At 49.1% G+C, this 12,646-nt stretch overlaps 1 protein-coding gene across 1 annotated transcript in view; it reads right to left on the reverse strand.

The window, feature by feature from the left end:
* The window catches only part of aspscr1 (ASPSCR1 tether for SLC2A4, UBX domain containing), a 41,197-nt gene extending 28,810 nt beyond the window's left edge, over positions 1 to 12,387 (reverse strand). Inside the window, exons 1-4 of the mRNA XM_064958063.1 lie at positions 12,263 to 12,387; positions 11,990 to 12,045; positions 11,546 to 11,660; positions 3,809 to 3,909 (exon numbers count right to left, since the gene is read on the reverse strand). Of these exons, the coding sequence (XP_064814135.1) occupies positions 3,809 to 3,909; positions 11,546 to 11,660; positions 11,990 to 12,045; positions 12,263 to 12,349 (359 nt within the window). The 5' untranslated portion in view covers positions 12,350 to 12,387. The remainder of the gene's footprint in view (positions 1 to 3,808; positions 3,910 to 11,545; positions 11,661 to 11,989; positions 12,046 to 12,262) is intronic.
* Between the last annotated feature and the right edge of the window lie 259 nt (positions 12,388 to 12,646).

Consider the following 12,646-nt stretch of genomic DNA (forward strand, 5'->3'; position numbering starts at 1 on the left):
CGCTGTCCACTACACTACACTAAGAGACCGCTGTCCACTACACTAAGAGACCGCTGTCCACTACACTAAGAGACCGCTGTCCACTACACTAAGAGACCGCTGTCCACTACACTAAGAGACCCCTGTCCACTACACTAAGAGACCGCTGTCCACTACACTAAGAGACCGCTGTCCACTACACTAAGAGACCGCTGTCCACTACACTAAGAGACCGCTGTCCACTACACAAAGAGACCGCTGTCCACTACACTAAGAGACCGCTGTCCACTACACTAAGAGACCGCTGTCCACTACACTAAGAGACCGCTGTCCACTACACTAAGAGACCGCTGTCCACTACACTAAGAGACCGCTGTCCACTACACTAAGAGACCGCTGTCCACTACACTAAGAGACCCCTGTCCACTACACTAAGAGACCCTGTCCACTACACTAAGAGACCCTGTCCACTACACGGCCATGGTGCTTGCCTATTGAGCAGCAAGAGGAACTGGACCCCTGTCCCTACACTCAGGCTGGGGAGACACTAAGAGAGCCGCTGGAGAGAGAGTAAGAGAGTCCAGAGCGGCTGGAGAGACAGTAGAGAGTAGAGCGGCTGGAGAGACAGTAGAGAGAGCTGTCCACTGGAGAGACCAGTCCAGAGAGTAAGAGACCGGCTGGAGAGAGACTAAGAGAGCGGCTAGACTAGAGAGCGGCTGGAGAGAGAGTAGAGAGCGGCTGGAGAGAGACTAGAGAGCGGCTGGAGAGACAGTAGAGAGCGGCTGAGAGACTACACTAAGAGAGCGGCTGGAGAGACGGTAAGAGAGGCTGAGAGACACTAAGAGAGCGGCTGAGAGTAGAGAGCGGCTGGAGAGAGTAGAGACCGGCTGTCCAGACACTAAGAGAGCGGCTGAGAGACACTAAGAGACGGCTGGAGAGACTAGAGACGGTTGCTGTCCACTAGAAGAGCGGCTGGAGAGACACTAGAGAGCGGCTGTCCAGACACTAGAGAGAGAGCGGCTGTCCAGAGAGTAGAGAGAGCGGCTGGAGAGAGACTAAGAGAGCGGCTGGAGAGACAGTAAGAGAGCGGCTGTCCACTACACTAAGAGAGCCGCTGGAGAGAGAGAGTAGAGAGCGGCTGGACTAGAGTAGAGTAGAGAGCGGCTGTCCACTAGAGTAGAGAGCGGCTGGAGAGAGAGTAGAGTAGAGAGCGGCTGGAGAGAGTAGAGAGCGGCTGGAGAAAGAGTAGAGAGAGGCTGGAGAAAGAGTAGAGAGAGGCTGGAGAGAGAGTAGAGAGCGGCTGGAGAGAGAGTAGAGAGCGGCTGGAGAGAGAGTAGAGAGCGGCTGGAGAGAGTAGAGAGAGGCTGGAGAGAGAGTAGAGAGAGGCTGGAGAGAGAGTAGAGAGCGGCTGGAGAGAGAAGAGAGAGCGGCTGGAGAGAGTAGAGCGGCTGGAGAGAGTAGAGAGGCTGGAGAGAGAGTAGAGAGAGAGCTGGTTGGAGAGAGGGTAGAGAGTAGAGCGGTTGGAGAGAGAGTAGAGAGGTTGGAGAGACAGTAGAGAGCGGCTGGAGAAAGTAGAGAGTAGAGCGGCTGGAGAGAGAGTAGAGAGCGGCTGGAGAGAGAGTAGAGAGCGGCTGGAGAGAGAGTAGAGAGCGGCTGGAGAGAGAGTAGAGAGCGGCTGGAGAGAGTAGAGAGCGGCTGGAGAGAGAGTAGAGAGCGGCTGGAGAGAGAGTAGAGAGAGGCTGGAGAGAGTAGAGAGAGGTTGGAGAGAGAGTAGAGAGCGGCTGGAGAGAGAGTAGAGAGCGGCTGGAGAGAGAGTAGAGAGCGGCTGGAGAGAGAGTAGAGAGAGGCTGGAGAGAGAGTAGAGCTGGAGAGAGCGGCTGGTTGGAGAGTAGAGTAGAGCGGCTGAGAGAGAGTAGAGAGAGAGTAGAGTAAAGTGGCTGGAGAGAGTAGAGCGGTTGGAGACAGTAGAGAGCGGTTGGAGAGAGTAGAGAGGTTGGAGAGAGAGTAGAGTAGAGCGGCTGGAGAGAGTAGAGTAGAGCGGCTGGAGAGAGAGTAGAGAGAGAGTAGAGCGGCTGGAGAGAGTAGAGCGGCTGGAGACAGTAGAGCGGCTGGAGAGAGTAGAGAGGTTGGAGAGAGTAGAGAGGTTGGAGACAGTAGAGAGCGGCTGGAGAGAGTAGAGAGGTTGGAGAGAGTAGAGCGGTTGGAGAGAGTAGAGAGGTTGGAGACAGTAGAGAGCGGTTGGAGAGAGAGTAGAGAGGCTGGAGAGAGAGTAGAGAGGCTGGAGAGAGAGTAGAGAGGTTGGAGAGAGTAGAGAGGTTGGAGAGAGTAGAGAGCGGCTTGGAGAGAGTAGAGAGCGGCTGGAGAGAGTAGAGAGGTTGGAGACAGTAGAGAGCGGCTGGAGAGAGTAGAGAGGTTGGAGAGAGTAGAGAGGCTGGAGAGAGTAGAGAGGCTGAGAGAGTAGAGAGGTTGGAGAGAGTAGAGAGGCTGGAGAGAGAGTAGAGAGGCTGGAGAGAGAGTAGAGAGCGGCTGGAGAGAGAGTAGAGAGCGGCTGGAGAGAGAGTAGAGAGCGGCTGGGAGAGAGAGTAGAGAGAGGTTGGAGAGAGAGTAGAGTAGAGCGGCTGGTTAGAGAGTAGAGTAGAGCGGCTGGAGAGAGAGTTGAGAGAGAGTAGAGAGGTTGGAGAGAGTAAAGCGGCTGGAGAGAGTAGAGCGGTTGGAGACAGTAGAGAGCGGTTGGAGAGAGTAGAGAGGTTGGAGAGGAGTAGAGAGAGCGGCTGGTTAGAGAGTAGAGTAGAGCGGCTGGAGAGAGTGGAGAGAGAGAGGTTAGAGTAAAGCGGCTGGAGAGAGTAGAGAGGTTGGAGAGAGTAGAGAGCGGTTGGAGAGAGTAGAGAGGTTGAGAGAGAGTAGAGTAGAGCGGCTGGTTAGAGAGTGGAGAGAGTAGAGCGGTTGAGAGAGAGTAGAGAGGAGAGAGAGTAAAGGCTGGAGAGAGTAGAGCGGTTGGAGACAGTAGAGCGGTTGGAGAGAGTAGAGAGGTTGGAGAGAGTAGAGAGGTTGGAGACAGTAGAGCGGTTGGAGAGAGTAGAGAGGTTGGAGAGAGTAGAGAGGTTGGAGAGAGTAGAGAGGTTGGAGAGAGTAGAGAGGTTGGAGAGAGTAGAGAGGTTGGAGAGAGTAGAGAGGTTGGAGAGAGTAGAGAGGTTGGAGAGAGTAGAGAGGTTGGAGGAGAGAGGTTGGAGAGAGTAGAGAGGTTGGAGAGAGTAGAGAGGTTGGAGAGAGTAGAGAGGTTGGAGAGAGTAGAGAGGTTGGAGAGAGTAGAGAGGTTGGAGAGAGTAGAGAGGTTGGAGAGAGTAGAGAGGTTGGAGAGAGTAGAGAGGTTGGAGAGAGTAGAGAGGTTGGAGAGAGTAGAGAGGTTGGAGACAGTAGAGAGGTTGGAGAGAGTAGAGAGGTTGGAGAGAGTAGAGAGGTTGGAGAGAGTAGAGAGGTTGGAGAGAGTAGAGAGGTTGGAGAGAGTAGAGAGGTTGGAGAGAGTAGAGAGGTTGGAGAGAGTAGAGAGGTTGGGGAGAGTAGAGAGGTTGGGGGTGAGGAGAAAGAAAACGGGAGAAAAAAAGGAGAGGAGGAGGAGGGAGGGGTTGTTGTAACTTGGCTCACTCCTGGTCTGCGACTCTTTGATCGCAGTGTTCAGCACTCACTCATAAAAATAACAAACCTCTGGTCTTGGCAGGCAGGCAGGCAGGCGAGCCCACACACACACACACACACACACACACACACACACACACACACACACACACACACACACACACACGCGCAATCAGTGACAACCCTACCTACCTACCTGGTCTGGGGAAAGTGTGTGAGCAGCTCCCATAGTGTCTGTCCACTGGAGAAAGTACCCTGGAGTCTGGTACCATCTTCCATCTGCAGGGCAATACGCACCTGAGGAACACACACAGAATACAACACACTGTTTTACAACACACAGACAGAACACACTGTTCTAGAACACACACAGAAACAGAACATACCGTTATTGAACACAGACAACTCATTTACAAAACCCACACACCGCATCTAGAGAACACACACACACACACTCCTCTAGGGACACTCCTCTAGGGAACACACACACTCATCTAGAGAATACACACACACCGCATCTAGAGAACACACACACACTCATCTAGAGAATGCACACACACACACCTCTAGGGAACACACAACACACACACACACACACACACACTAGGGAATCACACACACACATCTAGGAACACACACACACACACACCACACATCAGGGAACAAATTAAATCAAATTTTATTTGTCACACACACATGGTTAGCAGATGTTAAACACACGAAATCTTGAGAACTTCTAGTTCACACAATGCAGTAATAACTCATCAAGTAATCACTAACAATTCCAAAACTACTGTCTTATACGCACAAGTGTAAAGGGATAAAGAATATGTACATAAAGATCTAGACATCTAGGGAACACACACACACATCTAGGGAACACACACACACATCACACACACACACACATCTAGGGAACAAATTAAATCACATTTTATTTGTCACATACACATGGTTAGCAGATGTTAACACACACACACACATCTAGGGAACTTCTAGTTCACGACAATGCAGTAATAACCAACAAGTAATCTAGCTAACAATTCCAAAACTACTGTCTTATACACACAAGTGTAAAGGGATAAAGAATATGTACATAAAGATCTAGGGAACATCACGAACACACACACACACACATCTAGGGAACACACGCACACACATCCACACACATCTAGGGAACACACGCACACACATCCACACACATCTAGGGAACACACACACACACATCTAGGGAACACACACACACATCACATCACACGCATCTAGGCAACACACACACACACACACACACACATCTAGGGAACACACACAGAGCCAGAATTCCTATTCAGGGCTATTAGTCACCCAGAGAACTACAGCCATGATCACAGAGATGATTATCCTGAATACGGTTTATAACACAACACGGGCACAGCTTCAAACACTCCTCTACCTGCACTCCCCCTGACACACGGCCATGTTGTTACTGTTTACCAAGACGGCTTTCATCGTCTGCCACATCGAGACTCCCTGTAACATGGAAATAATCCACAGAGATCTAACACCGTATTACATAAACACATTATTTCACTAAACACGTTCTGAGAGACGGATCAGACATGAACCACATTCACACAGCTGTTAAATGCACTGTGACGTAAACAAACAGCCCATGTCAATCCATCCAGCACATTTTATAGGACATTTCTGCATCAGCAGATGTCACAAAGTGCTGTACAGAAACTCAGCCTAAAACCCCCAAACAGCAAGCAATGCAGGTGTAGAAGCACGGTGGCTAGGAAAAACTCCCTAGAAAGTTAGGGAACCAAGGAAGAAACCTAGAGAGGAACCAGACTCTGAGAGGTCAGTCCTCTTCTGGCTGTGCCGGGTGGAGATTATAACAGAACATGGCCAGATTGTTCTTGTTCTTTTTTTTAACCTTTATTTAACTAGGCAAGTCAGTTAAGAACAAATTCCTATTTTCAATGACGGCCTAGGAACAGTGGGTTAACTGCCTGTTCAGGGGCAGAACGGCAGATTTGTACCTTGTCAGCTCGGGGGTTTGAACTTGCAACCTTTCGGTTACTAGTCCAACGCTCTAACCACTAGGCTGCCCGCCTCTAACCACTAGGCTGCCCGCCTCTAACCACCAGGCTGCCCGCCTCTAACCACCAGGCTGCCCGCCTCTAACCACTAGGCTGCCCGCCTCTAACCACTAGGCTGCCCGCCTCTAACCACTAGGCTGCCCGTCTCTAACCACCAGGCTACCCGCCTCTAACCACCAGGCTGCCCGCCTCTAACCACCAGGCTACCCGCCTCTAACCACCAGGCTACCCGCCTCTAACCACCAGGCTACCCGCCTCTAACCACCAGGCTACCCGCCTCTAACCACCAGGCTGCCCGCCTCTAACCACCAGGCTGCCCGCCTCTAACCACCAGGCTGCCCGCCTCTAACCACCAGGCTGCCCGCCTCTAACCACCAGGCTGCCCGCCTCTAACCACTAGGCTACCCATCTCTAACCACTAGGCTGCCCGCCTCTAACCACTAGGCTGCCCATCTCTAACCACCAGGCTACCCGCCTCTAACCACCAGGCTACCCGCCTCTAACCACTAGGCTACCCGCCTCTAACCACCAGGCTATGTCTGACTGTCCAGGCTGGTGTGGAACAGAAACCACATATAGCTGGTGATGTCTGACCACTATGGTGGTGTCTAACCACAGGAAACACTCTAACATATAGGTGGTGATGTCTGACTGTCTATGGTGGTGTGGAACAGAAACACTACATATAGGTTGTGATGTCTGACTGTCTATGGTGGTGTGGAACAGAAACACTACATATAGGTTGTGATGTCTGACTGTCTATGGTGGTGTGGAACAGAAACACTACATATAGGTGGTGATGTCTGACTGTCTATGGTGGTGTGGAACGTCAACACTTGGTAGCGTGTTGTATGCGTTTTCTCGGAGGGGGGGGGTCACTTGGCACATGTTGATGACACGGGTGCTGTCAGAGGATTGATGATGTCATTAAGAAAGGACCTCTTCTCAGAACCCCAGTGGAAACGGCAGACGTCATCCCAGATGGATGATGACCCATGCCGGCCAGTTGTTTACCTATCACTCACTGTGGTGACGAGCTAACATGGAAAACATGTTTCCCCCAGGACACCGGCAGAGTTAAAAAGGATGAGGAAAATGTGTTTTTAACAACTAACCATTTATAAAAATAGAAACAGGGGAACTATGTTGGATGAGAACTGTGAGTCAGAATGAGGGACAGAGAGACAGAGGGGTATATAAACAGAGTGGTAGAGAGAGGGGTATATAAACAGAGGGGTAGAGAGAGGGGTATATAAACAGAGGGGTAGAGAGAGGGGTATATAAACAGAGTGGTAGAGAGAGGGGTATATAAACAGAGGGGTAGAGAGAGGGGTATATAAACAGAGGGGTAGAGAGAGGGGTATATAAACAGAGGGGTAGAGAGAGGGGTATATAAACAGAGGGGTAGAGAGAGGGGTATATAAACAGAGGGGTAGAGAGAGGGGTATATAAACAGAGGGGTAGAGAGAGGGGTATATAAACAGAGGGGTAGAGAGAGGGGTATATAAACAGAGGGGTAGAGAGAGGGGTATATAAACAGAGGGGTAGAGAGAGGGTATATAAAGAGAGGGGTAGAGAGAGGGGTATATAAATAGAGGGGTAGAGAGAGGGTATATAAACAGAGGGGTAGAGAGAGGGTATATAAAGAGAGGGGTAGAGAGAGGGTATATAAACAGAGGGGTATAGAGAGGGGTATATAAACAGAGGGGTATAGAGAGGGGTATATAAACAGAGGGGTAGAGAGAGGGGTATATAAACAGAGGGGTAGAGAGAGGGGTATATAAACAGAGGGGTAGAGAGAGGGGTATATAAACAGAGGGGTAGATAGAGAGAGGGTATATAAAGAGAGGGGTAGATAGATAGAGGGGTATATAGGGGTAGAGAGAGGGGTATATAAACAGAGAGAGAGGGGTATATAAACAGAGGGTAGAGAGAGAGGGGTATATAAACAGAAAGAGAGGGGTAGATAGAGAGAGGGGTATATAAAGAGAGGGGTAGATAGAGAGAGGGGTATATAAAGAGAGGGGTAGATAGAGAGAGGGGTATATAAAGAGAGAGGTAGATAAAGAGAGGGGTATATAAACAGAGGGGTAGAGAGAGGGGTAGAGAAAGAGAGGGGTAGAGAGAGGGGTAGAGAGGGGTATATAAACAGAGGGGTAGAGAGAGGGGTAGAGAGTGGTAGAGAGAGGGATATAAACAGAGGGATAGAGACATGGTTATATAAAGAGAGGGGTATATAAACAGAGGGGTATATAAACAGAGGGGTAGAGAGAGGGGTATATAAACAGGTAGAGAGAGGGATATAAACAGAGGGATAGAGACATGGTTATATAAACAGAGGGGTATATAAACAGAGGGTATATAAACAGAGGGGTAGAGAAAGAGAGGGGTATATAAACAGAGGGATAGAGAGAGGGGTATATAAAGAGAGGGGTAGAGAGAGGGGTATATAGGGGTAAGAGAGGGGTATATAAACAGAGGGGTAGGGGTAGTAAACAGAGGGGTAGTAAACAGAGGGGTAGAGAGAGGGGTATATAAACAGAGGGGTAGAGAGGGGTATATAAAGAGAGGGGTAGAGAGAGAGGGTATATAAACAGAGAGGGGTAAAGAGAGGGTAGTAGGGGTATATAAAGAGAGGGGGGTAGAGAGAGGGGTATATAAACAGAGTGGTAGAGAGAGGGGTATATAAACAGAGGGGAGAGAGGGGTATATAAACAGAGGGGTAGAGAGAGGGGTATATAAAGAGAGGGGTAGATAGAGAGAGGGATATAAACAGAGGGATAGAGACATGGTTATATAAAGAGAGGGGTATAAAGAGGGGTAGATAGAGAGATATAAACAGAGAGGGGTATATAAACAGAGGGGTAGAGAGAGAGTGGTAGAGAGAGGGATATAAACAGAGGGATAGAGACATGGTTATATAAACAGAGGGGTATATAAACAGAGGGGTATATAAACAGAGGGGTAGAGAAAGAGAGGGGTATATAAACAGAGGGATAGAGAGAGGGATATAAACAGAGGGATAGAGACAGGGGTTATATAAGAGAGAGAGGGGTATATAAACAGAGGGGTAGAGAGAGAGAGTAGAGAGAGGGATATAAACAGAGGGATAGAGACATGGTTATATAAACAGAGGGGGTATATAAACAGACATGAAAGTTATATAAAAAGGGATAGAGAGAGGTATAAAAAGAGGGGTAGAGACAGGGGTATATAAAGAGAGGGGTAGAGAGAGGGGTATATAAACAGAGGGGGATAGAAAGAGAGTGGTAGAGAGAGGGGTATATAAACAGAGGGGTAGAGAAAGAGAGGGGTAGAGAGAGGGGTAGAGAAAGAGAGGGGTATATAAACAGAGGGGTAGAGGGGTATATAAACAGAGGGGTAGAGATAGGGGTATATAAACAGAGGGATAGAGAGAGGAGTATGTAAAGAGGGGTAGAGAGGGGTATATAAACAGAGGGGTATATAAACAGAGGGGTAGAGAAAGAGAGTGGTAGAGAGAGGGGTATATAAACAGAGGGGTAGAGAAAGAGAGGGGTAGAGAAAGAGAGGCGTATATAAACAGAGGGGTAGAGAGAGGGGTATATAAACAGAGGGGTAGAGAGAGAGGTAGAGAAAGAGAGTGGTAGAGAGAGGGGTATATAAACAGAGGGGTAGAGAGAGGTAGAGAAAGAGAGGGGTAGAGAGAGAGGTAGAGAAAGAGAGGGGTAGAGAGAGGGAAAGAAGGCGCTCGGCATTAAACAAATGGGGGAAAGAAATGTGCATTGTTTCTCTCAAGAAAAGGGTGCCATTGAAAGGAGTGATTACTGGGGTAGCAGTAAATGTAAAAGTTGACCAACTGAAGGGGAAGATTCCCGGTGTTTATGATGCTCGTGGTTTGGTGCAACGCAGACGGGGGTGATGAGAGTGGGGAAACAGAAAAGTCATTGTTCCTTTGAGTTTTGATGTTGAGTCTTTGCCCGACAAAGTAATGTTAGGATTCAGCTTTTGTGCCGAATACATTACGTTGTTTCAGGTGTCAAGCTTATGGGCATGTGGTGTGTAGGAGGGAGGTTCCTAGGTGTTCCTATGTGGCAGAGTGTGTAGGAGGGAGGTTCCTAGGTGTTCCTATGTGGCAGAGGTGTGTAGGAGGGAGGTTCCTAGGTGTTCCTATGTGGCAGAGGTGTGTAGGAGGGAGGTTCCTAGGTGTTCCTATGTGGCAGAGGTGTAGGAGGGAGGTTCCTAGGTGTTCTTATGTGGCAGCAGTGTGTAGGAGGGAGGTTCCTAGGTGTTCCTATGTGGCAGAGAGGTGTAGGAGGGAGGTTCCTAGGTGTTCCTATGTGCAGCAGAGAGGGGTGTAGGGAGGGAGGTTCCTAGGTGTTCCTATGTGGCTTAAAGAGTAAAGGTGTAGGAGGGAGGTTCCTAGGTGTTCCTATGTGGCAGAGTGTGTAGGAGGGAGGTTCCTAGGTGTTCCTATGTGGCAGCAGTGTGTAGGAGGGAGGTTCCTAGGTGTTCCTATGTGGCAGAGAGGTGTAGGAGGGAGGTTCCTAGGTGTTCCTATGTGGCAGAGGTGTGTAGGAGGGAGGTTCCTAGGTGTTCCTATGTGGCAGAGGTGTGTAGGAGGGAGGTTCCTAGGTGTTCCTATGTGGCAGAGGTGTGTAGGAGGGAGGTTCCTAGGTGTTCCTATGTGGCAGCAGTGTGTAGGAGGGAGGTTCCTAGGTGTTCCTATGTGGCAGCAGTGTGTAGGAGGGAGGTTCCTATGTGGCAGAGGTGTGTAGGAGGGAGGTTCCTAGGTGTTCCTATGTGGCAGAGAGGTGTAGGAGGGGGGTTCCTAGGTGTTCCTATGTGGCAGAGGTGTGTAGGAGGGAGGTTCCTAGGTGGCAGAGGTGTGTAGGAGGGAGGTTCCTAGGTGTTCCTATGTGGCAGAGAGGTGTAGGAGGGAGGTTCCTAGGTGTTCCTATGTGGCAGAGGTGTGTAGGAGGGAGGTTCCTAGGTGTGAGAAGGGCATGAGACAAAGGAATATGTAGCATTGGGGAAAGTAGTGGTGTGTGTCAATTGTAGGGATGCCCATGGTGCTGGGGATCAGATGTCTCTTGTGAGAGAGGCAGGTTGAGGTTTCCATGGTTAGAGTAGAGCAGAAGTTGTCATATGCTGAGGCAGTGAGAAAGTAGAGGAAGATGGGTCAAGGGATCATGAGAGGAGTGGTGTGAGTAGTAGATCTGTACCAGTACAGAGGGAGAGGCCAACAAGTGATACACGTTTCATTAAGATGGGATTTTTAGCATTTAAAGCAATGGTTATCAACTGTACTGCAGGGATAGAACGTAAGTCACAGCAGATTGAGGTGGTGGTGGCAGCTGCAGAGAGGTATTTGGCTGTGTGAGACTTGACGTCGGAAGAGTTACAGGGTGTGTTAAGTGGTGGTGTCCCATCCTTTCAGGCTGTTGGCCTGTTGGACTAAATAGATATAAATACTGGAGGAGGGTGGTGTTATTTAAAACATTTTGTGAGTGTAGTGTTAGATTAAGTTAGATGGTAGGGTATTTGTTAATTTCACTCAAAGTATAAGGGAGTTGTACACCAGTCTAGTAGGTGGCGGTAATGCAACATATTGGATGCCAACCACCATTAAACCTCATTGGAGAAGTCGGGGAGAGAGAGAGGGGTAGAGAAGGAGAGAGACAGAGGTATATAAAGAGAGAGGGGTGGAGAGACAGGTACTCTGACAGCCAAAGGGGCAACATGGAACATTTTATCAAATGCAACAGTAATGTTGTTATGACCACAATGAAGCAGAAGTAGTAGAATGGATGTTGTTTCCTGGACATGGTGAAGTCATGCTGCACGCCACACACACTAGTTTCACCCACCGGGCTGTCGGTCCCTGTCTGTTTCCGGGTGCTGGTCACCACCTCCAGCTTGGCATTGTTTGGCACGCTGGCAAACCTCCACTGGAGCGACAGGTCCAGAACGTTCCTCTGAAATCTGTCAAGGGGATGGATGGATGGATGGATGGATGGATGGAGAGAGAGAGAGAGAGAGAGACTTTAGTGAAAGAGCAGTGTCCTGAGCCAAGTATACAAAGGGCCCGGACAGAGGGCACACACGACTAGCCATCCCTCCCCCTCCACTCAATCACAGCTTCATCATCGTTCAGTTTGATGATCTGGGTACCACTACAAAACATCCACGGAAAATGTTGTAATAAAGAGGATATCTAGCTAGTCTTTCAGTTCACAGAGCTAGCCAGCTAACGTTAGCACGTCTAGAGACCAAGTTAGCTAGCTAGGCTAACAACAAAGCTCTCAACTCACTTTAAACCGTGATCGTCAGGATTAATTCCATGTTTCTTGCAGACGTCTTCGAGGACCTAAATACAAAGTATTGGTTATCTATCAGCTAAACAAGTTAACTAGCAAAGCAACTTACTTTGTGCAGACAAAGAGAGAAAAACGAGCAGGCTAAACTGAACAGTCATTGTTCAGCCGACATGAAAAGATCACTCTCGTTTTCATAACCTAGAAAAGGGAGACAGTTATTTTGAACGCAGACTGAGAGAGCAGGACATCAGCTTTATTACTACCTACCTGTAGCAAAGGTGTGTTTGGCGAGATTTTTACGGTTTGTCTTCTTCCATTGGGAGTCAGAACTGTCACTGTTGTGCTGGCCGCCATTGTGGTGTGACGTCCAGTTGTTTGTTTGAAAAAACTTTATTGACAATTGTCTTTATGGCCCACTGTGGTAGCATCAGCGTGTGTGTGACTCTCTGTACCTGTGTGTGATATGGTATTGTGTTAAAGGGGACACCAAGTGTGTGGTGATGGTGTGTTTCATTCTATTCGTGTCTGCTCTGTAGCAGAGGAGGATGAGAGGTTGGTGGCAGGGGGAGGCAGATGAGAGAGAGATGGAGGGGGAGCGAGGAGGAGGGTTTAAGAGGGCTGAACATTTTTCAGGTGCCTTTCTGGACTCAT

The sequence above is a fragment of the Oncorhynchus masou genome, unplaced genomic scaffold, assembly GCF_036934945.1.
Source record: "Oncorhynchus masou masou isolate Uvic2021 unplaced genomic scaffold, UVic_Omas_1.1 unplaced_scaffold_1119, whole genome shotgun sequence".
Lineage (NCBI taxonomy): Eukaryota > Metazoa > Chordata > Actinopteri > Salmoniformes > Salmonidae > Oncorhynchus > Oncorhynchus masou.